The following is a 25977-nucleotide window of genomic DNA, read 5'->3' on the forward strand; positions in this document are numbered from 1 at the left end:
ATTTTCACATCAGCATCCAGTCATGTGCCTAAGTATACCATCGTGAGGTATCATGTTCACCATGTGCCTTGAAAGTGATTGGTTGTTTGAATTGATGATTGTTTATAGTGGTGAAAAAAAACTTGATTTGATTGGTTGGCAGATTTCGAGAATGCTTGATGATGAAATCATTTTCTGAGAAGGTGAGAGGTCATAATGGTCATTACACATCTTAGTCATATGACTGTCACATGTTTGTTATTATTATATTACTATCATTATGACTGTCAAATGTCAGTGTTATCACCAAAATAAACAAGGAGTGTGTTGTTGTTCAATTATGTGTTCAATCATCAAAATTTAGTAATAATACTAGATAAATGGTCACACTGCCCCATGTATGACGATATTAATCGACCATCTATTCGTCGTAGCCTCTCTGTGAGCGAGCAAAATTTAAAAATATTTGTTCCAGTGTGGTTTGCGTAACAGCATAATTACCGATAACAGAACGGCTGTGCGCATCTTCTAAGATCGCAAACAGGGAAGACCAAGCCCATTTTGAATCGCCTATGTGGTAATTCAACAAGCCATTGTGCTCATCTCGAAGTTCACTGCCTGGGAACGTCTCTGCCACGAATTCTTTTACCAAGGTCGTGTCATTACTGGGCGTGTTACTTGGAGGGTTTACCAACAAAGTGAATCCTTGAACGAATTTGTTCTTCAGGTGTTGCGGGCTACCGAGGCAGCGAAATTTGCCATTTACCATGATTGCCAACCGAGTACACAACGCCTCGCATTCTTCCATGCTATGTGACGTAATCATCAGGCATCGACCTAAGGGAAGAGGGGAGGATACAAAATGATTACCAATCACTAGGCATCGATCTAAGGGGAGAGAGGAGGGGACAAACTGATTACTAATGACGGTTTTTTTTTGTATCTGACACTTAATTGTACTTGCAAGAAATTGAGCACAAGGCAAACCTGTACGTAATGTTTCTATACATAAAGCGTTTTCATGGGTCGTCACAGATATATTTTTCAAAGGATTTTCAAGGAGAAAAATATCGATTTTCAAAGACCAAATTCAAATTTCTTTGATGGCATTTCTGTCATACTCAGCATGCGTTCTATGCATTTTCAGGTAATAAATTTAACTGACATATACGCATAGATAAGACACAGACAAAATACGCAAAGGTAAGACACTTAATTGTGACTTCATTACTATCGTGATAAACTCGCAAATTAAGGCAAAGAATACGCTTAGTAATTGCCAAAATTATTACTATTTTTACTTGAAAAGATGAAAAATACGATTACAAAGTCAAAACTAAAGTAGTTTTCAAGGAGTTTCGGCATTTTGTCTTTTTTCAAGGGCGTTTCAAATACACTAGAGAGACATGAAGATTCAAGAGCTTTTCAACGAGTTAAAGGAGTAGCGGGAGCCCTGTTTAAGTCAATAATCTCAGTATCTATCAATATCATCGATATAGTTAGCCTTCATCGCTATTGTTTGATTCAACCTATCTGAAAAGCCATTTATTCGTGTTACGTTGATACTGTCGTTGTTCAGAAAATGAAATTTGCCAACAATGTTTGAAGGATGAAGTAAAATAAATTATAATTAAAAACCCTAACTCTAACATTTTTTAATAATAACCAAAATGGCGCTCATATTAGACGGGTGTGAACTGCATGTAATTGCATTCTTCAACACATCTCTCCCCCCCCGGAAGGAAACCCGCTTCATCACCAGTTTCATACCTTCGGCTCTGACTCTACATAAAGTGTTCCATAACAGTCGTCTTGCAACAGGATCCATTCCAGTAGTTGGTTCGTCGAGAAAAACTATGAGTGGATCGCCAATCAAAGCTATCGCTGTACTTAGTTTGCGTTTGTTTCCACCACTGTAAAAGAAAAGGTGATCTTTGTATTCGTGATCTAAGGAGCCTGAGATTGCTATAAAAAGATGGCAGATTTTCGACGCGTCACATGCATAATTTCCACAAAAAATCACTCCAGATAAAGACACTAGACTGGAGTATATAAGATCTAAAGTTTCAACAAAAGATCACTCAAGATGAAGACACTAGACTAGAGTATATAAGGACTAAAGTTTCAACATCAGATCACTCCAGATAAAGACACTAGACTGGAGTATATAAGGACTAAAGTTGCACATATTTAAAAGTAGACGACATTTTCTTCTATTTTACCTGTATGTTTTAGTTAACTTATCAGCGTGTTCCGTTAGCAACACTGATCTCATTAAATCTTCGATCAATGGATTGATCTCATGACTGGGGACTCCACGAAGTGCAGCATACATTTGTAACATCTCCCGTCCCGTCAATAAATCGATCAAAGCATCAAATTGTGGACAATAGCCTGTTCGTTGACGAACCTTGGTAAACAACGTAATTTACATTTAAAATTATAATATTCATTTACAAAATAGCATGTATAACGCGTGCTCTGATTGGTCGATGCTCGTGTTTGCATCAGGCCATCCAAACACGGAAATTTTAAACATGAAACATATTGACACATGAAAATAACGTGTACAAAGGCAATTTTCCCCGATTGAAGTATTTGTTGTTGACACAATCACGCAAACGCAGGAAGATCAATAAAGGGGGGTTTCGGGGGGTGGGTCATAATCATATATGCATATATCAATACTCTCCCCCCCCCAATTATAGATGGTTGACCACAGTCGGTACTAAATATACAGCACCAAGTTGCGCAGCCAAATGGTATTGTTTGTTTTCTATGGTGTGGCTACAGAATAACGAACATAAAGAAGGTCCTTTCTCTATGCAGTTGAAACTAGGCGACGTTTTCACTTTGCCAGTTTCAGGAGTAATTGATCCGCATCTAAGGCGTAACGGCAATTGAAATAAATTTCATGCTTGAAATTTGCAACGAACAGTAGCCGCGATTCGCATGTATTATTGTCTTCAATTGCGTTTACAGGTCTTTGGGGATCAATTATTGCTGAATCATGCAAAGTCTGAAGGTCGGCTGATTTCAAAGACGAGCAGTTTTTTCGAAACATCCTGTTGAGCCACTACACTGTGGTAATAATACGGGTGGCACAAAAAATGTAAATGAAGTTATCTTCGATATATTCCTCATACTGTGCTGAGGCTGTGTTTCGCTACAGAATGTGGTTTTGTTGGACGGTGTGCATTGTGGAAGAAGAACCAAAATGGCGGACAATACAACGGACCATTGAAACGTTTATATTTTACAAGGTTGTTCTGCAGAGAAATTGAAATATATTTGACCAATTACCTCCTAAGTGGCCGACAACAAGCAACAACTGAAAAGGGAGTTCATTTATGAACAAGTAAGAAATTATTTGTTATGTAAGTAAGAGTTAGTTGCTCGATCTTTGAACGTCAAATGTAGTTCGCTTGGCTTGTATTTATGGCTGTTTACAACTTGTTTTGCGTCGTAATATCATTGAACAATTATATGCGAAGCACGATTTCGTAAATGAGCAACACTAAATATTGCAACAGAAATTTACCACTAGAAAATAACATCGGTGCGGTCAAAAATATTTGCCTGTTCCTGGCATGCATTTACGTCATGAGCCGCTCCAAGTTGGGTGATTTCAACAAAGATTTTCTTTATTTACAATGTAGATGTCATGAAAAATGGCAAAAATTGTGTTGTTGTTCATTCACAGGGGAGTAGTGACATACCACAGTATACCACAGTACTTTTTTCACAGTGACGTAGTAATGACTAGTTCGAGACTGTAATAAGTCTTGTATTTAATGCCGGGCTTAGATAAACACAGGTTCTTATTTTCATTACACATGCATATTAAATAAGGAATTACCTACGTCATTACAGCATATAAATATGATTAGGCATGCAATGTCACACCTCTTTTTCTTCGGTTTTTTTAAATAATTTCACACTATAAATGTTTTTAACTTATTTTTATCTAATAAGAATATCTATTAGGTTTTTTGATTAGACGTCCATACTGAGTTCTTATATTACTGTTGTTAGTACTTTCATTACAATTTTTATAAGATCTATTGTTCTCACTGTAAGACTTATCTGTATTTTGACTTCTCGATTCTTCATTAATCTTTAATAAATGATTTCTATTCCTTCTATAGTAGGTACCATCAGACGTAACCAAATAAGATCTTGGCTCAAGTAACGATTTTTCCACGATTCCTTTTTTTGGAAGCCTTTTTCTGTTTTTATACGTACCTTATCTCCTTCTTTTAATGGTGGAAGTGTTTTTGCATTGCTATCATAAAACTCTTTTTGTTTCTTGTGATACATTTCCAATTTTTCTTGAACATTAACAGGGTTTAATGGTTGAAATTCAAGTAGCTTCTCTGATATTGGTAGCAAAGTCCTACTTCTTCGTCCCATTAGTCGTTGAGCTGGACTGCCAACAATTTCATCTCAAGGTGTATTTCTATAATTAAGGAATCCTAAATAAGGATCGGTGTTATCATATTTTGCTTTCTTTATGATTGCTTTTGCTGTCTGCACAGCACGTTCTGACATGCCGTTACTTTTTGGATATTCAGGTGAACTTGTTGTATGTTTAAATCCATACTGTAACGAGAATGCACGAAATTCTTTACTCCTGAATTGTGGACCATTATCTGTTACAAGATCTTCGAAAATTCCGTATCTCGCAATTTGAGATTTCATCTTTGTGATAACTGTTTTTGATGTTGTATTTAACAAGTAATCAATTTCAAAGAATCCACTGTAGTAATCTACCATAAGAAGATAGCTTCTACCATTCAATTCAAACAGGTCTGCTCCAACTTTACTCCATACCTACGCAACAACGCACAAGCTCAAAAGTCGACAATCGAATGAATATTGAAGCTGTAGAAAAAAGCAATGAAGAGTGGTATTCTGAACTCAAATTTGGCAGACATTTGGTGAACGTGAAGGTGGATACAGGCGCAGAATGTAATGTGCTTTCTAAAAAATTGTTCGACAAAGTCACAGAAGCTGAGCAACAAGTTACCAAAACAAATACAAAGCTAATGTCGTATAGTGGAGATTCAGTTCAAACCTTGGGACAAGTAGTGATGACGTGTTCTTACTAAGACAAACGATACAATCTTCTTTTCTATATAGCGGCACACGATGTAAAGCCTATTCTTGGTTTACCTGATTGCGAGCGTTTGTGTATGGTGAAAAGAATTATAGATGTCAAACCTATTTTCACTAGCGACGATATTCTCAATGAATATGCAGATCTCTTCGATGGCAAACTAGGATGTTTACACATTAAACATCATATCAGTGTCAATCCAAATGTAAAACCTACAATTCATCCTCCTCGACGCGTTCCAGTAGCTATGAGAACGAAAATTAAAGAAAAGTTAGAACGAATGCAACAGATGGGTGTCATCGATCCTGTAGAAAACCAACGGAATGGGTTTCGTCAATGGTAACAGTGGAAAACCAAACAAGTTACGAATATGTATTGATCCTAGACATCTTAATGAAGCCAGTCAGCGAGAGCATTACCCTCTCTTAACAATAGAAGAAGTCGTATCAAGACTACCTGGAGCTAAAATTTTCTCCGTATTCGATGCAGCCTCTGGATTTTGGCAGATACCTCTAGATGAAGATTCCAGTTATCTTACAACATTCAATTTTGGCAGATACAAATTCAATCGTCTCCCATTTGGTATATCCTCAGCACCTGAAGTGTTCCAAAAAGCTATGCACCAGCTGTTTGACAGAATAGACGGTTGTGAAATTATAATGGATGATATCTTAGTATGGGGAACAACAGAGAAAGAGCATGATGAAAGAATTATCAATGTACTGAATAGAGCTCGTGAAATCAATCTCAAATTAAAGAAAGAAAAACAAAGTTAAAGTAACAAATGTAGATTACAAGGGACACAAAATAACGTCAGATGGTCTTCAATCCGATCCTGAAAAGATTAAAGCAATATTAAACATGCCAATTCCTAAAGATAAGAAAGATCTTCAAAGATTTCTTGGAATGGTCCAATATTTGGCCAAGTTTATTCCTTATCTTTCAGAAATGGCAAGTCCCCTTAGAGATATGTTAAAGAAGAACAAGTTGACGGCGACAGAACAAGACTTGAAAAGTTACCAAAATGGCAACTGTTATTGCTGCAGTAAAAGAGTACGTAAATAAAAACAATGAAACTCTTCACAAACGGACTGAAAGTTCAGATAGAATGGAAGAAGTGGCTAAAAGAGAAAATGAAGGTAGGAAGTTATTGGATTCGTTACCTGAGCTCCTTGAAATGGACACTTCTTTGGAAAGACAAAGTCTCATAAAAAAACCGAAGAAAAAGAGATGTGACATTACTTGCCTAATCATATTTATATGCTGTAATGACGTAGGTTTGATTGCATTAACAGCACCAATAAAAAATTCTTCATCACTAACTTCATGAACTGTTCTTTGTGACTTTTGTGTAGACGTTAGACACACCCGAGCAAAGTGGTTTTTCTTATGACATTTGTGGCAAATTTTTCCAAAAGCTGGGCATTGCTTTGGAAGATGTTTTCCTCCACAGTTTCTGCAATTGTTCTTTAATACGAATCTTTGTCCTCGATGTTTATCTTCTTTTGTTTGACTTAAGTTTGTGTAACTTCCTTTTGAGGTTTTCAAATTCTTCCTAGCCTTCAGTTCATCGACATCTTGATAATTAGTAAGATCTTTTACTTGTTGTTCCGACAATTCGTTTGCACTGCATATGTTTAGAGCCTTGTCTAAAGTTAAACTTGTTTCGCGAAGGAGAATCTTTCTTACTGCATCACTGTTAATCCCGCACACAATACGATCTTTAATAAGTTCGCTCTCGAGGTCACCAAACTCGCACTTTCGAGGAATGTTTTTCAAATCTGTAACAAAGGAACTAATCGACTCTGACGGACTTTGCTTCCTTGTATGAAATAAATGTCTTTCGAATGTTAAATTCTTAAGCGGCATACAAATTTCTTCAAATTTCTTCACTAGAATTTCTGGATCGTCTTTGTCTTCCTCTTCGTTGTAGGTAAAAGAAATTATATCTTTCAACCGCATCTTCGCCAGCTAGATTTAAGAGGATGCATGAGTTTTCTTTCTTTGATTTCCGGCTATGTCCTGCAGCAACAATGTATATTTCATAGTTCTGTTTGAAGCGACGCCAATTCTCAGCAACGTTGCCTTCGAGAGTCGTGTTGGCCTAGAAAATCCTTCTGCCATTCGATAAGAACCAACTTTTCCTAATCGCTACCACCATGTAATAAGTCTTGTATTTAATGCCGGGCTTAGATAAACACAGGTTCATATATACATTACACATGCATATTAAATAAGGAATTACCTACGTCATTACAGCATATAAATATGATTAGGCATGCAATGTCACAGAGATATGGCGCCAAGATGGACAATATTACCAAAATCGAAAATATTTACAACGAAACAAATTATCGTATGTCGAAAATAATATACTGGCAACTTTTTCAATATTTGTAAAAAGAAACGCAAAAATATAAAAGAAAACAAAAATTTGTTTACCATAATTTATATATACACAACGAAATTTATTTTTCAAATTATGAAAATTATTTTTATAAAACGAAACTCATTTATATAAAACGAAATTGACATTCATAAAACGACATTTTCTTCGAACAAACGACATTTTTTACCGCGCCCTGCCACAGACATCAAAGAAGAAACGGCGTTTTATTTCGCGTTCCGTGAACACTGTCGACGACTCGTTATCTTGTTCCTTCCATCCTTTTGTCTACCTGTCCCTTCCATATTAAATAAGGCAGAATATCGGGATATTGTGGAATTCTTAGCGAGAGGCTTTAGTTTATTTGATAAGCAGCATGCTCTTCAATTTCATCAATTTTGAATTTCATATTACAAGTTGGACACAAAATTGATGAGGTTTTAGATGTGGCAGCCACACTTGACATTTCATGAGAGATATCATGCAAAGAAGAAGAGTGCAACAAGGGAGGCAATGTTGATTTTAGATTGTCTCCCAAATTTTGTGATGAAAATGAACTTGTGAATTGGTCCTCAAACATTGTTGTTTTCAAAATAATGTCATCATCTTCAGAGCTAATGTCATCACTGCTGTTGTCCTCTGTTTTGACTAAACTATGCACTGACACACTAATGTCTTCTTTGGCCCGAATATATATTGGTCCTTGAGCAGACACATGCTTTAAAAGCCTACCGTCACATTTTGGACAGCCGTCAGTTTCAAGGGAAATCAGCTTGCTGTGTACAGCTCTCATAAATTCGAATTTAGGAGACTTTCTTGTATTAGAAGACTTCACTGCAAACTTGTTTTCTAATGCTGTTCTTATTCCTTCCTCATCCATGGAAGGATCTAACTCAAACGTAGACAAAAATCCTGCGGAAAAAATTGCTTCTCTTTCCCGTACACGTGGTACTTTAGTTTGCCTTGAATATGGTATCAAGACAACATCTTTTAGAGTTGTTCGAGCTTCGTTCAATTTCAGCTTCTTGCCGTTGTTATTTTTACTAGTCTTGGACCTTTTTGACTTTTTTCCTCCCCCATAATTTACACTTGGGTTGAACAGTGGAGACGTGTGGTGCATTGACGTATTAGCTGCTGTAGTCGCTGCTCCTCCGACTGTTGTGGTTGTGGATGAACGACCATTTGCAGAAGGGAACAGAGTGCGTATCGTACTTTCAATATTGCTAGCGTTAGCATCGTTATCTCCTTCAAAAGTTCTTTCACAATTGTTGGAGCAATCACTTTCAGAGAGCTGAGTGATTGCTGCAACAAGGTTTGTCAAGTTATGTAAATTCCTTCGCGAAGACATCCTCAAAATTTTGTAGTGGATGGCTCTTTGCAGGCTACAAAATAATGGCCGCAAAAAAGCGGTAAAAAATGTCGTTTGTTCGAAGAAAATGTCGTTTTATGAATGTCAATTTCGTTTTATATAAATGAGTTTCGTTTTATAAAAATAATTTTCATAATTTGAAAAATAAATTTCGTTATGTATATATAAATTATGGTAAACGAATTTTTGTTTTCTTTTATATTTTTGCGTTTCGTTTTACAAATATTGAAAAAGTTGCCAGTATATTATTTTCGATATACTATAATGTGTTTCGTTGTAAATATTTTCGATTTTGGCAATATTGTCTATCTTGGCGCGCCATACAGAGACCAGTACGTTGGCTAAACTAACAAAACTAACTACGAATTTTATTTAATTTACATCCTAAATTCCAAGCATGAAATTCCTTTAAATGGCATTTACGTCTCCTTAAGGATGAATTACTGCTTTAAAGTCTTGATGTCAGATCAGCCTCGTAGCCAGGCGCTTTGAATTATTTGATGATTAATAAATTGAATGTCACGTGGCGTGTGTGGGCGTCGCGCGTTAGCGTGGCTGATACAAGCGTTACAAGCCGCGATTTTCCCATTTTCTATTCGCGCATGTCGTCCCGCGCTGCACTTTTTCGCACAAATGGTTTAGAGCATCAAAGCGCCTCGGTACGAGGCTAGCATGTTTACAGTTCGCGGACAGATAATTGAAATAAATATATAACGGAACGTAAAGTACCCATCCAGTTGTAAATTTGGTTCAATGGTCTTTACATGATTCTTCAATTTAAGTTAAAGCGGGAAAGGTCGAACAAATCATATACAGTAGCGTAGCCAGTCATACTTTTCACTTCCGCTTTCCTAATATTTTTGTATTTACTGACAGTGAGGAAAATAGATTTCTAAAGACATGAATAATGGTAATCTTTAAAAATTTACACAGCGGAGGTAAATCTGAAGGCTGGCTACGCTACTGGTCATATACAACAATAAAAACATACCCGACTTAAATTAGTCTGAATATCCCACGAGTCAAGGACGGCGGTACCCGAAGTTGGAATCACATCGCCTGTTAACATTTTAAACGTTGTAGTTTTTCCCGCGCCATTGACTCCCAGGAGACCGAAGCATTCACCTAAAGGTATTCCCAAGCTGATGTGATCCACTGCAGCAAATGTTCGACGACCTTTGGGAAAAATAAGGTGTTTATAAAGGAGCTTTGTTCTTTTATAGAAATTCATTGAATAGAAGTTTAAAAATGACAGTGAACTTTCTAAAAAAAGTCTTCATGAAAATCTCGTTTCATTCTCCAGACAATGAGAGTGTTGAATATTTTAAAGACAATCTTGTTTCATTCTCCAGATTATAAAGTACAACCGTTGGAGAGAGTTTTTGTACAGACATGTCACTACGAAGAGAACTCTGCCCATCTGAACAAACACATCAGTAATATACATTTTATAATTTTCTGATGCAAATTATGTAAATATACATTATAATTTAAGTTCTCATTATGCAACCCGACAACAGTGGTTATAAAATCGGCCATTACAGGTTCCTCGTAATGAAACAAGATGTCATAGATATAACATAAACTGTTTAAGAAAGTCTACTGACATTTTAAAAGTTTTATTTCAACAAAACCATTAAACAGCAAAATTTTTGTTTCATAGACACTTTAAAAGCCCGTTTCGTATGTGAAGACTTTTCTAGTGGTAAAAAATTGTTAAGTTATATTTTCAATCAAGCACAACGAACTCATCGCAACCATCTTTTTTAACTTTCCAAAATATTGTGTAACAAAACGAAAATTTTTTTGACATGATTTCGACTGATAAAACAAGGCTTTCTTTTCAACACATCTACAAAAGAAAGCTATTAAAACAAAGCGAGGCGAAATTCTTTACCTGGAACTTTAAATATTTTCGTAAGATCTTTCACTACAAGCACGTCTTCGTTCACTTCGTCGTTGAGTACTCGTCGTTTTTCCGCCATCACGTCGGAATCTTCCGTTTCATCGTTTGGATGCATGCTGTCAAACGGATCGACGTACACCGATCTAATGGAACTTCGCAACGACCGAATAGCATTGAAGTCGATCAGCAGAATAATAAACATGAAGAAAATTCCTTCAAGTGGTAACACCAAGAGAAATCGACCAATTCCAGGATTTTCAAAGGCGAAATAATTCGTCTGAATCCTCGCTCTCTGAGACATGCACATCACTGGCGCATACTTTTCTATGCACATATTGTAAAGTCTGATACGGTTATAATTCTCAAAAATATTGGAGAACGACTGTCCGAGGCAAAAGTTGGGGAGTACCAAAAAAGTCCAGTTAAGGACATCAACAGTGTGATGGTAGTCAAGACTCTGAATGATGAACACAACAAGCAAGGCGACAGGACCAGTTACAATATTTAACAACGTCAATAAGATGAAAGCTTTCGACGCCGTTTTGAAGAGAAACGAGAAGAGATACATAAACGGGATGATGGCTGAACCATAAAGCATCAAAACGAGAAAAACTATTCCAAGACGATAGCCTTCTGCAATGAATTAAAATCAGTTTTTGAGAAATAGTGCGAAATGGCAAAGTTCACCCGATCCGAACGTTGCTAACTTCAACGGAATTGTTGGAATTTTAAGGGTTGACTGAGATCTAAATGGGACGTTTGACATGCAATTCTGTGCTTCCACGAACTTTAAAGTGAAAAATGTGTTTAAAAAGACAAATATAAATGCTGTGACCTAACTCCACTGCCAAACATCTGTAAAAGATCGTATCCTAAGTATGAAGGTATGTTGCTATCACAGGCTCACAGCCGCATACCAGATTCAACGTCGTAAACTTGACGTGATTTTGTCATCAAAAACCATTGGAATTGTTTAAAGTTGGTTGATTAGCCGAGAGATTAGGGGTTTGGGTCGAGTTCATTCTCCTTACAAACAAGTATTTCGAGAATTACGAGGAGTCCTCGATCATTTTGTAAAATAACTTTATTGGATCACAACGTTCGGATTGGCTGAAAGATCAGGCAAATGACGTTTTATTGGAAGATATTGACAACGCGAAATCAAATTTGCCAAAGGCAGTGAATCGTTTTGGCGACCATGACGACAGTGAAAAATCCAACCTGCAATTTTCAGTCCTGCTGAGTAAATTTCAGAACATTATTTACTGTTTTTACAAAGAGTACATAAAAATCTACATAACATGACCAAGTAAACATGCTAGCTACGTCAGAGCTTGGGAAATTCGACCTACCTGTGTACGCAGGAACGTTAAAACATGCAAACAAAATAACAACGCCGATACAGGGAAGTGTGAAATTCACCATGTCCCACAACCACGAAGCAGTCCAGTAGCTAATGGGATCAACGCCACTAACGAACTGCACATGTTTTGCACCGTTCGTTCGCTCCTGGACGACAAACACGACAAAACTTGAAGCAAGAAACGCCATGCCAAACAGCAGATTGAAAGCTATATTAAGACCACCACTGTTGCTGGATAGAAAAAGAAAGTTAATGAATTAGAACTTGTTGCCTTAGCAACTATTGATCGTTGGCAGATCACTTTAAAGAAAACGGAGCAGAGGGACTAGCGGCTATTGCATCCCACTATTGATTAGACCTTTTTGCCTTAGCAACTATTGATCATTTGTGGATCACTTCGGAGAAAGCGGAGCAGGGGGACTGAGGGCTGCCCCCCCCCGAATCCCTTCTTTCACAGTTTTACCTAACTTTGGCAGTCGATAACCCCGCCCCCTAATAAAAAATATGCTCAGCGATCCCTGCCTTTGAAGTGAACACAGTCGTATGTCAGGAATAAATCAGTCTTTCATACATATATATATATATACATACGACTGTGTTCACTATACATATATAGCACTGTCGGATTGTGTAGAGAGTCTCAAAATGGAGACGTTCACCGTGTTCGCGGTATGCAAGGCTCACCTTTATAGGTTTGAGCACTCTGGTGACTCTACAATACAATCCATACAATGTGTAACCATACGTCCTGTGTCCCAAGTGCAGGAGTCACAATTTTAATATGGTGATAGCCGGGAGGGCACATTGTATATACACTTTGTATATATATATATATATATACAACGTACATCCTGTGTCCCAGGTTGAGGAGTCCCCATTGCCCTATGGAGGCACTATGAGGGTACATTGTTATACAAGCTGTATACATTATAACAATAGTGCAATGGTGACTCCTGCACTTGGGACACAGGATGCACTGTTAATATATATCAATTCATAATAAATACACATAAATTTCAATAGAAATTTGAGAGACTAAAAACAATACCTGATTACATAAAAACACGGGCGCTGATTGGTTAAATGCTCAAAAAACCGTTTTTTTTAACTCAGATTGAGTGGTTTTCGCAGAAAATTTAACAGTGAATAATGTTTTATTAAAACGCTATTCATTAAGGAAATACAAAATATATTTACTTCTCCCTATATAGTTATAGGAACGCTTGTTGTGAAAGTTTGGGAAAAGCTCGAAAGCAAAAATAACATACTCATCTAAATCATTTGATTTTTGCTTCGTAGTTCTCGGCAAAGGATGATTTGTCACTGTGATTAATTTGTTTTTATTCCCGGAACTGTTTTTCAAAATGGCGTTGTCCACTGCACTCAGTGCCACCGCTATCGCATGATAAGCTTGATCGTTGAACCAAGCCTTGGCTATTGCTAAATAAGAACACACATAAATTACCTTAAATTCGCCAAGATTCTTAGCTGATCTACCTCATATTTATGTTTTCTATTAATCTAGAGATCCTTCCTTGATCTACAGATCCTTCCTTGATCTACAGATCTTTCCTTGCTCTACAGATCCTTCCTTGATCTACAGATCCTTTCTTGATCTACAGATCCTTCCTTGATCTACAGATCCTTCCTTGATCTACAGATCCTTCCTTGCTCTACAGATCCTTCCTTGATCTACAGATCCTTCCTTGATCTACAGATCCTTTCTTGATCTACAGATCCTTCTTTGATCTACAGATCCTTCCTTGATCTACAGATCCTTCCTTGATCTACAGATCCTTCCTTGATCTACAGATCCTTCCTTTATCTACAGATCCTTTCTTGATCTACAGATCCTTCCTTGCTCTACAGATCCTTCCTTGATCTACAGATCCTTTCTTGATCTACAGATCCTTCCTTGATCTACAGATCCTTTCTTGATCTACAGATCCTTCTTTGATCTACAGATCCTTCCTTGATCTACATACAGATCCTTTCTTGATCTACAGATCCTTCTTTCATCTACAGATCCTTCCTTGATCTACTGATCCTTCCTTGATTAAAAAATCCTTCTTGATCTACAGATTCTTCGTCGATCTAGAAATTCTTCCTCGATGTACATATACTTGCTTGATACTTTCTTTATCTACGGACCTTTTTCTCGATGGACAAGTCTTTCTTGATCCCCTTACAACATTTTGAACTCATTAAAAAAGCATAAATTGACAGATATTGATAAGAACTATTGCACCATCATAGTTACACACCTTCAGGGAGGGTGAAAACAATGTAGCTACACGAGTAAGCAATACCTTTTTTATTTGCTTCAGTAAATGTCGCTGCAACCAGATAATGTCTGTTGAAGTATCCAATGTTTCTTCCTTTGGCTTTTTCTAGTAAATATTTGGTCATGTTCCCATCACGGAAAGCACTATCCTTGTCGATATCAACGAACTTAGTGTACGAGCTTGCCGAATGTGTGTACATTTTAACCAGATCATTTATCTCCCTGAAAAAGATTTATTTACGCTTACATCAAATTTTGATGTCTTATCGGGATTTTAAATCCGGGCGCGCATCATTCAGCATGTTTTGCTGCAAGAAGTTTAGTTTACTGCACAGAAAACGAAAACGGTTTTGTTCTTGTAACAAAGATATGAAACAAAAGCACGTCGCTGATTATATTTACTCATCCTAAAGAGGGTTTAGCACAGTGATGGGGCATTGAAATGAAAATAATAGGTTAATTTCTAAGTCTCCTTTTTTTAAAACCCGGTGATGAACCACGTTAAGTAGTTTACCATAAGAAAATTCAAGCATTTTGTTCTTAAAATCTAAACGATTTAACCAAATAAAATTGAACGGCTCTGGTTTGAAAATTCGAACAATTCCAAGAATTTAAATCGAACAATTCACAAACATATTTTACCATAATTTAGCAGGAAATAATATGTAAATTTGATTCCACTTGATTAAATATACAACTGGAAGGCTACTTTTATACATTAACATGCCTGTTTCTCTGGGCCGTGCGTGGAAAGATGGGGACTAGTTTAATTACTGGCTTCAAATTTTGGGGAAGTAACCGTCCAGTTATATTTAAGTTCAATATATCTACCTGTTCGGGTTTCCAGCAATTGAGTAAGGTGCAATGTTATCATGAAACATAGCTGTCGTCAAAATTCTGGGAGGAGAGTCCTCGGGCTTAGGAATCATGTCAATGGAAATCAAAGCAAGCATTGTGTAAATAAGAGGCACGAGAAGCTGAGGAATTATGGCTATTTTATGTCGACGCGAATGAAGAAAGCGTTTCTTGAACATAGCACACCACCTCTGCAGAAACAAGGTTATTCCGTAGTTTAACTGTGGCTTTGTTGTGTTTGTTATTGGCATCATACTGTTGTTGCGTCCATATAATGTGTCTTCATCATTCACTGTACTTACTGAAGCGTTTATTGCATCCGCTAGATGACGTACAAAAGAAAAAGTTTGACTTGAAACACCATGAACAAAAAAACAACTATTCAGTATTGGTCAAATCAAAACCACAAATCAGCATTTTATAGAAATGAGTCAATGCTAAACAAGCAAAAATTACCACTTTTACCACAGCTTACTCTCGAGTCTATCATCTAAAACCTCGTCGCGATCCTTTACTTTCATTGATATCCCAATCAATCAACAATTACAACTTTCATCACAGCTTAGTCACAAGTCTCATCTAAAACCTCGTCGCAATCCTTTACTTTCATTGATATCCCAATCAATCAACAATTACCACTTTTACCACAGCTTACTCTCGAGTCTATCATCTAAAACCACGTCGCAATCCTTTACTTTTATTGATATCCCAATCAATCAACAATTACCACTTTTACCACAGCTTACTCTCGAGTCTATCATCTAAAACCTCGTCGCAATCCTTTACTTTTATTGATATCCAAATCAATCAACAATTACCACTTCTACCACAGCTTACTCTCGAGTCTATCTTCTAAAACCTCGTCGCAATCTTTTACTTTCATTGATATTCCTATAAATCAACAATTACCACTTTTACAACAACTTATTCTCGACTCTATCATCTAATGTCCCGGCACAAACCCTTACTTTCATTTATCCCAGGAAATCAGCACTTTCCACCTTTACCATAACTAACCTTTGAGTCTATGATGTAATGTCCCATCACAATCTTTTACTTTCATTTATCCCAGGAAATCAACACTTACCACCTTTACCACATCTTACCTTTTAGTCTATCATCTAACGTGTCGTCACATTCCGTTCCCACTTTCATAAAAACTTCTTCCATGGTTGTCATTGAAGCGCCATAACTAGCAATTCCCAGCTCCTTTCGTCGAGTCTCCAGTTCTGAGAACAACGTGGAAAAATTCCGGGAAGATTCTCGAGGCAAGATGTATGACAATTCAGCGCCTAACGTAGGTAAAAAAAGTATTGCAAAGGTCTACTGGCTAGACACTACATCGAAAAACACTTACAACAAAAGAAATGTATATTATTTAAACTTCATACTGATAAAATATGATAAAGTTGGTAAAAATACAACGCCTTCTCAACAAATGACAGCTTAGTTCGAGCTGACGTCTCTCTAAAGTCTCCTAGAGAAGTGCATCAAAACTTACCAGCGCGACTTTCCAATTGGCCATTCGGGACATAGTCTTTAACAAGTTCGTCAATTTTGTGTTCTTTACATTCTGGTTCTTTGACCATCACTAGATGATAACCCACGTCATAATGGTTTTTCAAAAACAATGAACTACCACAACAACGGATTTTGCCCTCAGCCATTATTGCAATTCGATCTCCTAAAACGTCGGCCTCGTCCATGAAATGTGTCGTCAGCAAGATCGTTCGCCCGTCACGATACTTCTGAAGCAGTTCCCAAGTAAACCTGCAGGCGGATGGATCCATACCGGAAGTAGGTTCATCAAGCATTAACACCTTGAGGAAGTGAGTTGGTGAATAATTTAACTTGGTAATTACAAGCATATCTTCTAAGAAGACTTTAAAACAGATTTATGCCTAAGCAGATTGCTAATCCTTATATACTCCAGTCTAGTGTCGTCAATTGAAGTGATTTGATGTTGAAACTTTAGTGCAAAATACCTCAGTCTATATCACGAGTGATCTTCAGATGTTAATTCTAGTAATAAACAACTGCACGTGATGTGCACGTGATAATATCTACCTTCGTTTTTCCAATCAGCGCTACTCCTAAAGATAGCTTGCGTTTCATCCCGCCGGACAAATATCTTGTCTGAGCGTTAGCTTTATCGGCCAGTTTGATGGACTCCATCATTTTTTCCACTTCGCTATCGATTTCATCACTAGACAGACCCTTCAGTTTTCCGAAGAACCACAAATGCTCCTTAACAGTCAGTCGATCGTACAAAACGTCATGTTGTGGACATAAACCTTTTTGAAAATAGTAAAAATGAAATAGACGATTAACTATTACAATGGAAGACAGTTGGGTCGTGAAAATAAAAACGACCATGTCTCTAGACAGAGTTGCTTTAACTTAGTGATAATGGACCGAGCGATTTAGAAATATACCAATAGTGTATGGGATTGAACAGTTTAATCAAATGCTAATTAATATCGATTCTTCTAAATATGATATTAACACGATGTTCTTAAAATATATTCTTAAGTGTAGTTTTAAGACTTTCATACTAGTGGAACTGTAAATAGCTAGTTGAACTATACTCTTTATTTATAGAAGTTACATACTAGTGGAACTGTAAGTAGCTAGCTGAACTATGCACTTTATTTATAGAAGTTACAAACTAGTGGAACTGTAAATAGCTAGTTGAACTATACTCTTTATTTATAGAAGTTACATACTAGTGGAACTGTAAATAGCTAGTTCAACTATACTCTTTATTTATAGAAGTTACATACTAGTGGAACTGTAAGTAGCTAGTTGAACTATACTCTTTATTTATAGAAGTTAGATACTAGTCGAACTGTAAGTAGCTAGTTGAACTATACTCTTTATTTATAGAAGTTACATACTAGTGGAACTGTAAGCAACTAGTTGAACTATACTCTTTATTTATAGAAGTTACATACTAGTGGAACTGTAAGTAGCTAGTTGAACTATACTCTTTATTTATAGAAGTTACATACTAGTGGAACTGTAAGTAGCTAGTTGAACTATACTCTTTATTTGTAGAAGTTAAATGTAGTTCTTTTCTCAGTCATTTCACATTGTAAATTGTTATGAATTTCCACAACCGGCGGCGTAGCCAGCTCCCAAGTTGCTTGTATTATGTAGATATTTGGGCTTGGAGGCTGGCTAAACCATTGCACCTAACAGTCACAACCTTATATGTTTGTAAATTTTGATAGCCCAGGATACTCCCGGGTTCAAACCATTTACTTTAGTCGCAACCTTTTCTAAATGTTTCAAAAACATTTCGCTACTTTCCTCACTGACCTAAACTTGACCGTACGCCATCCATACTTGTTCTAATGTCGTAACCATTGACAACGGCAGTTCCCTGACTCGGAGAATAAAAACCGGTAAGGACAGACATCAAACTACTTTTACCAGCTCCGTTATGACCAAGAAGAACCGTAATTTGTCCCTCGTACATCTTTAGTGAAACATCATCTACAGCGACTTTTTTACCTGCATAACACACGAAAGTTTAATATCGTAACTTGAAGCCGTAGTTAACCTCAGCAAAGTCTGGTAAGACTCGCTCCGTCATAAATCATGACGTCATAAATGGCTCCCGTCTGGTCTTGTAAGATATGTGAGGTCGTGAGGTTTGGACCTGTTTCACTGTAGCAAATCACTCCCCTACACCCCCCGTAAATCCGTCCAGGTCATCTACCTGTTACTCCGTCATAGATCTTCACTAAATTTTTGATGTCAATCCCCACATCCAGACCTTGAGGAGCCCTTTCGAACTTCTTCGATGTTTCGAACTTCTCCGCATTTCTTAATAATGGCAAGGTTTCTTCATCATTTGATACCTGCGGCAGAAAGATATTTTACACATATCACTCCAAATATAACACCAAAACCTATAATACTTTTTAAGCAGTATTCAGCAAGCAGTCACTAAGCTTCCGCATTAAAAAAATTTGACCTGACTTGAACTTTTTCTATTGATATATTAATCATCAGAAACTTCCCACAATTATTAAACTGCGCATGCTCAGATGCTTTGCTAGTCGTGAAAGATATCTCACACTCCAGCAGCTTAACATGACCGTTCTGACAACGTAAGCAAAAAAGCACATACGATTTCCAATATTATGACAATTTTCACAATGAGGTCAATAACAATTTATTACAATTAACCCTTTGCTGGTCGGCGTTGCTTTAGGACAGCAATCACCGAACACGTTGGAGCTCGGTCGAAGAAAAAATTCATGCAACGAACGGTTAAGGCGAATAGTTTAAGCCCGGGAAGATAATAAAAGCGATGCCACGACACTAACACAAACAGCCTTCTCAGGACGACACTAAACTACACAATCAACATCTGTATTTATGACTGTTGCTAAGCAAAATTTCAAGTTACCTTTTCAAAGCTTCCGCACCAGTAGGTCTTGGTGAATGGGAAGTAAAAAGGTTTTGAAGTACCATACTGTCCTGGGAACACATTTTCAATATACCATGTAAGCATACCATATATGGCACAACTAATAATCATCATGATGAACACAGTCCCGAGGGAGAACGTGTCGTCCACATCAACACCATGAAAAAGGTTATCCCATTGAACGCCGCTACCGGATCCTAGAATGTAAAAAACGTTTTGGCGGGATCATTGGTGTCAATCCTGTGTTAATTGGGGGGGGGGCACATTCATATGTTCTGCTATGCCAAGCTAATTTCTTTTTAAAACAATTTCATTTTCAAAAGAAATCAGACGGGCATAAAAGAACATATGAATATGGTCACCTCAATTATCGCAGGATTGACCCCCATGGGCGGGATTAGTATTTTCGTTATTTAGAGAAAAGGCAAACGTAAAATTAGAAACAAAATTGGAAGTTTTCAATGTCGGGCTAAAAACTACATGAACGCTGCACAGTGGTGTCCAGCTCAATAATTATGGGGAGGGGGGAGGGGTAACATTCATATAGGCATTTTTTGTGAATTATGTTCCTTCGAAATCAATTCTTTTTTTAACGCTATATGAATAAAAGCCTGCCAACCAAGTGCCCAGCGGGGGACGCAGAAGAATCGTTTCACCTGGCGTCATAGCTGTCATGCTAGAGTCCCAATTGTAAAGAATTCAAACAAAGTTCTTTTGTTTGGTACACCATTATGGCACCTTCATTCATCCTCAAGTTCATCCTTTGGCAAAGAGTGAAAACGACGTATACAGGGAGTCACGAGAAAAGTGACATTATACAGGGTGTCACAAGAGAAGTGACACTATACATGGTGTCACGAGAAAAGTGACACAATACAGGGTGTCACGAGAGAAGTGACACTATACAGGGTGTCACGAGAAAAGTGACACTAAACAGGGTGTCACGAGAAAAGTGACACTATACAGGCGTTCTTTGATACACCCTGTATTCAGAAATTATCTCATTGTTCGTAAATTGTTGTTAACGCTGTGGTTACAAACATTAAACCTCGGGCTTAATGAACTTATATGAGCATGAAGAACATCCATTTTCAGATGAAAGTAATTTAAAACGAAAGCGGTTCAACACACACAGTCCATCAACGTTTTAACTTACCTTCAAACTTGCCGATGTCAATCGCTCCAAGAGACATGCCAAGATTTGGTATGAGGCATGCAATTGCTTTGAGAGTGAACGACATTTTGTCGTAGTATTGCATTATGAAGAAGAATGGTATGAAGGAAATATACCAAATTATACCACCACCTGCAGCAGCGGTGCTCGCTTTGGAGAAAAAAACGCTTACGAAAAAACAAAACATATTACCAGAGGTAAAATAAAGCAAAAGATAGATGAAAAATATTGTGGGTGCTGTTTTGTCGATAACACTCCCATTACTGTTCAATTTTATCGTGAAAAGAAGCGTCATTATGACAACTGCAAGGAGACAAATAAGAAAACTTTCAATAAACCACGCCACCCAATGAAGCCAATTATTGACGCCGATGATTTTTAAAGTTTCCTAAAAAACATGAAATACCTAACTTAATTATTTTGTTAGAACACGTGAATTAAAGATATAGCTTTTAATGAATTGAATAAATCTGTAGTAGCAAATCTTCTCAAAAAACTGAATTACAAATTAATTAAAAATGTCGAAATAGTGCTCAGTTTGACAACATTTTTGGAGTGAACAATCAATGAAAACATTTAAAAGGTAGAATTGTCTCTTCCAGGAAGATAAAATTTTCCACCATCAAATATATTGCAAAACGATCTTAATATGAATTTAATTATCCAAAGAAGTTATTTCTCTGACTTTATTGCAGGCTTTGAATTAAAAAGATCTCAGCAAATAAGACAAATTACAGCTTACCTTTAGCCCTTGTTCCTTCTCATATACAATATTACGCACAATCACAAGTGCAATAAACAAAAAAGCAATTGCAATGACGACTGGGATTAAAAATTGAATATTTGAACTGAAGGAAACCTTAAAAGAGTTTGTGAATGGAAATTTTTCTATGCGAACCGATATTTGGTCTTGAGTAGCAAACTGTCCAATAATAGCTCGATCTACTGCATGTTGGGTAAACAAGAAAGCGGTACTATAATCGTCTGGACTGCCTTCATGGGAATCATCTTTATTTCTTGGTTCAGGATTTTGAAACCTCGAGAAAACATACTTTGTCAACCAGCCATTGCCATTCTTGCCAAGGCCAGAGTTGTCTTCCTTTGGGTTGATGAGTCGCAGCTTGTAGTTGATGAAATTGGCCTGTTTTGATGGGAGACGAGTAAAGTATATACCTCCAATGCATTTGGTAGAGTTGCCTTCAGAGGAGCTCATTAGTTCATTAACCACGTCATCCTCATTTGGAAATATTTGCAAGGTGATATTTTGATCCGGATAAGCATGTTCATTAAGATAAAATGTAAGGTTGTTGAAAAGCTCTTGGGACAGTTGAGAAGCATTATTTGCAGCCAAGCCTATAGAGAATGATCTTCTTAGTGCTGGTGGTGGAGAGGTTACACTGAATTCATTCCAAACCAAGGCTGGGCAATCAGTGACAAGGAACAATCGCAAGGCCAGGAGTGTGAATGACATGGAGATTGGTAACCCTATTTGAAAAATGGTTCCAATCGGATGTTTTCTTTGAAGCTTGAAGTTCTTCCATATCAGCAGACCAAGTTGTTTCAATTTCGACATTCTCCCAGCCAGTTTTTTAACTGGTACCTTTTAAATAAATCTTAAATTTTCGAAAGAACTCACGAATGCAAAACCATCAACTCGTAAGATCTAAAAAAGCAGTTAAAGTACCACTTACTTAATAAAAAAACTCCACAATCTTTGTCGTGACACTTTGCTAACACTCATGAGTCAGGAGTCAGAAAAATGCTATTTTTAAATCACGAATTAACGTAGCTTCCTTTACATCAGACCCGTATGCATCATAATTAAGACTTTTCATATACTTATGAGGTTTTTTGTGATTTGACAGCGAGAAACTCTGTGAGACTCTAATGCTAGTTGACGGATGCTAGTTTTGTACAAAATTCGTATCACAAACTGCTAGCAACTTTCAATGTCAATGAATCGATACAAATGTAAATAATTCTTTTATTTACTTACAATGCCCAAAAACGCTCATCAGATTGCGTTTGTTTGTTGATAGGGACTAAAAACGAACAAAGTTGCGAATTTGGCTTTTAAACGTTTTCGATGTTATGTATGGTCGTAAATCATATATAGACTTACAGGAATTCCGTAGCAATAATTTTATATCAGCATCCAGATTTCGTAAAGGCTTGATGATGAAATCATTTTCTGAGAAGGTGAGAGGTCATAATGGTCACAAGACATCTTAGTCATATGACTGACACATGTTTGTTGTTATTATATTATTATCATTATGACTGTCAAATGTTAGTGTTATCACCACAGCGCATGCTCGCCACTAAAATAAACGAGGAGTGTGTTGTTGTTCAATTATGTGTTCAATCTTCAAAATTTGACAAATTAAAATTCAAATAACTTTACAGATATAAATAAAGAACACTTGAAAATCAGGTCTTTATACAAACGAAGGAAGTAAATAAAACCAACAAAAGCTTTATTTATTTAAACTTTAATGCTACGTTAGTCAACAAACTCCATAATATTTTCCCTTTTTTTAATGCGGACCTTTGATACGAAAGCGTTGGGATAAAAATAAAAATAAACAAACTCTATCATATATTTTTAATTAACTATTAAACGTCAAAAGCAATCTAGAAGCATTTCCTGTGAACAATCGAAGGTCCAGATTCGTCGTATTCTTGTTTCGAGATCCACATCTGTTGGAAGGTGGAAAGAGAGGCCAAAATGGAGCCACCAATCCAGACAGAGTATTTTCTTTCTGGTGGAGCAATAACCTTGATTTTCATTGAGGGAGGGGCAAGAGCAGTGATTTCCTTCTGCATTCTGTCAGCAATAGCAGGATACATGGTGGACCCACCAGAGAGAACGGTGTTAGCGTAAAGATCCTTACGGATATCAACATCACACTTCATAGTGGAGTTGTAACATGTTTCGTGGATACCTGCAAACTCCATACCAAGAAAAGAAGGTTGGAAGAGTGCTTTTTAGTCGTAAATATCGTCAATTTTGCCACCTTTCAAGATGGCGGCTTGCCTCACTCGTTCGTTCATTTGCTGCAGATATAGGCAAGGTACGTATTGTTAGCGTTAGGATTAGGATTTGGATTAGGGATTGGGTATATAGAGGAATATATTCATAGCTGCTGATACAGGCCAGATATGGTTAGCGCTAGGCTTTGGATTTGGATTAGGGATTGGGTGTATACAGGGTTGTATTAATAGCTGTAGATATAGGCCAGGTATGGTTGGAGTAAGTGTTAGGCTTAGAGTTAGGGTTAAGGTTAGAATATAAGGTATAAAGTAATTTAGTACATATTACCTTACTCATGAAATTTTTTAAACCTATCTTCATAAGATGTGACTTCCTCCCCTAGCACATACTTTATTCTTTTTCGTTACTGGGCCTTCGTGCATTATTCAATTTGGTTAGTGTCATAAGACCTTGCAATTCATTTTGTGGTATTTTTTTTGTAACTTAAAATGAAACGAATATGTTTATGCTTAGATTATGTACTTATTTATCGAACTTACGTTTTAAAATGACAATTTTTTAACGCCTAACTTGCAAATGACAAGATTTTGCTTCTCATTTTATTCCCCAGATCAGATGTTGAGATTGAATTTTAGATTTACATTATCAACGGCGTTTTATCCCACGCATGACGAGTGGCTAAAAATTTTCATTTTTTTTCGGTAATATGGTTAAATTTGCGAGATATGTTTGGGCTGAATTTATACCTACAACAACAGTGTGAAGACAGCTACTTAAGTACCACGCAAAAAAAATTGATGAACAATAATATGAATCCTAAACGCCATGAAGTTTTGCCAAAAAGAACTATCGACGTACGAAGCTGTGGATCTTACCAACATTTTTGTTGCGTGATTGAACTTTTAAAAATTCCTTTTTACCACAAAGCATTACAAGAAGTATTTGTTACTAAATATTAGTTTTTAATTGTCTATTGGTTATGATTATAAGTATAAGAATTAGCTATTTAAAATTTATCTGTAAGGATTTTTGCAATTTAACCATTTCGGTCTTGTAACCATTTACTCATTTAACCATTTCGGTCTGTAATTTAACCAAGTCTTATGTGTAAGATGGACGCAGTTTGACCGCATATTCAAATTTTCTAACCGTACCTGATCAATTGAGCTTAACACCCCTCCTGTTCTGAGCTTTGCCACTATATAAAGCAGGTGGGAGTCTAAGCTCATCACGACAAATCTAGTGAAAAAATTGCCTATATGGTCATACTGGTTGGAAATAACAAAAACTTCAACATCTGTATAATGACAATAGATAGTCATAAAAATTGTTTAAAGGAATGTTCTGATATTTTATAAGCTGTCTTCAATAAATTAATATATAATTTAAACATTCTTTGCACATTCGCTTTTATAGGAAATAGTCGAATGGTACATGACAATACGCTATGCTAAATTGAAAATGATGAAAGCTGGCAATGTCGATTTCGATGAAAAAGAGGTTAATTTTTTGATGGTAATTTTCTCGAGTTTTGACGTTTCATACTTAATATACATTTTTAGTTGATAAAGATCAGCGGTGAGACGCGGGCTCATGAAATAAAAATCTTGTCGCCCACCCTGATTAGAAAACCACGATTGCGAGTATAGAAAATATCAAAACTATTTTCCTAACATAAACACTTTTTTAAATTTATATGTATTAAACAATCTGCAAGCTGCAGTGGCTTGCGGATGCTGAAATAGCGACAGAAAAAGGGAACATTTCTTGACTCCGGCAATTAGCACAGTATTAGTTTTACTATTTTGTTTTTAACACGATACTGGAAGAGTGTTTCTACTACTAAGTTTTAATTTAAAGTTATTTTGGTCCAGTCTTGTTTGTTCTTTGCTTAATCGCTCGCCAGACGTGTCGAAGCTGTCAATTTTTATTGAGTTTTGCATCCATCTTGTATCATGATCAAGACATCAAGCTAAACTCTCCTGATTTGAATTGAGTTTACCTCCCAAAAATGGGGCATAATTTGTTCAGGTTTTTTTTTGAAAAGATGAAGGGAAAGTTTACAACAGAGTTGTGTTGAAATTGAATGCAGTGCCATGCAAAATT

General features: G+C 36.7%; 2 protein-coding genes across 3 annotated transcripts; both read right to left on the reverse strand.

Moving 5' to 3' along the window:
- Positions 1–220: 220 nt before the first annotated feature.
- LOC124455392 (phospholipid-transporting ATPase ABCA3-like) lies at positions 221–23091 on the reverse strand. Of its 2 annotated transcripts, XM_047006041.1 has the most exons (19): positions 22999–23089; positions 22873–22918; positions 21619–22539; positions 20859–21264; positions 19682–19899; positions 18986–19127; positions 18583–18777; positions 17329–17555; positions 16763–17081; positions 16368–16553; positions 15238–15583; positions 14432–14628; positions 13391–13562; positions 12112–12353; positions 10751–11392; positions 9845–10029; positions 2202–2389; positions 1750–1892; positions 221–816 (listed from the first exon to the last, which is right to left on the reverse strand). In XM_047006041.1, exons 3-19 carry the CDS (start codon positions 22447–22449, stop codon positions 401–403), a joined length of 5055 nt encoding a protein of 1684 aa, XP_046861997.1. In that variant the 5' UTR covers positions 22450–22539; positions 22873–22918; positions 22999–23089; the 3' UTR covers positions 221–400. The 2 variants fall into 2 exon arrangements, with proteins under 2 accessions (XP_046861997.1, XP_046861996.1); XM_047006040.1 differs by having other exon boundaries at positions 22873–23091.
- Positions 23092–23218: 127 nt separating this feature from the next.
- Positions 23219–24317, reverse strand: LOC124455390 (actin, cytoskeletal 3). The gene has a single exon (XM_047006038.1). The coding sequence runs from the start codon at positions 23832–23834 to the stop codon at positions 23511–23513; it is 324 nt and encodes a 107-aa protein (XP_046861994.1). The 5' UTR covers positions 23835–24317; the 3' UTR covers positions 23219–23510.
- Positions 24318–25977: the final 1660 nt, after the last annotated feature.

This window comes from Xenia sp. Carnegie-2017, unplaced genomic scaffold (genome assembly GCF_021976095.1).
Source record: "Xenia sp. Carnegie-2017 unplaced genomic scaffold, XeniaSp_v1 HiC_scaffold_39, whole genome shotgun sequence".
In the NCBI taxonomy this organism is placed as follows: Eukaryota; Metazoa; Cnidaria; class Anthozoa; order Malacalcyonacea; family Xeniidae; genus Xenia; species Xenia sp. Carnegie-2017.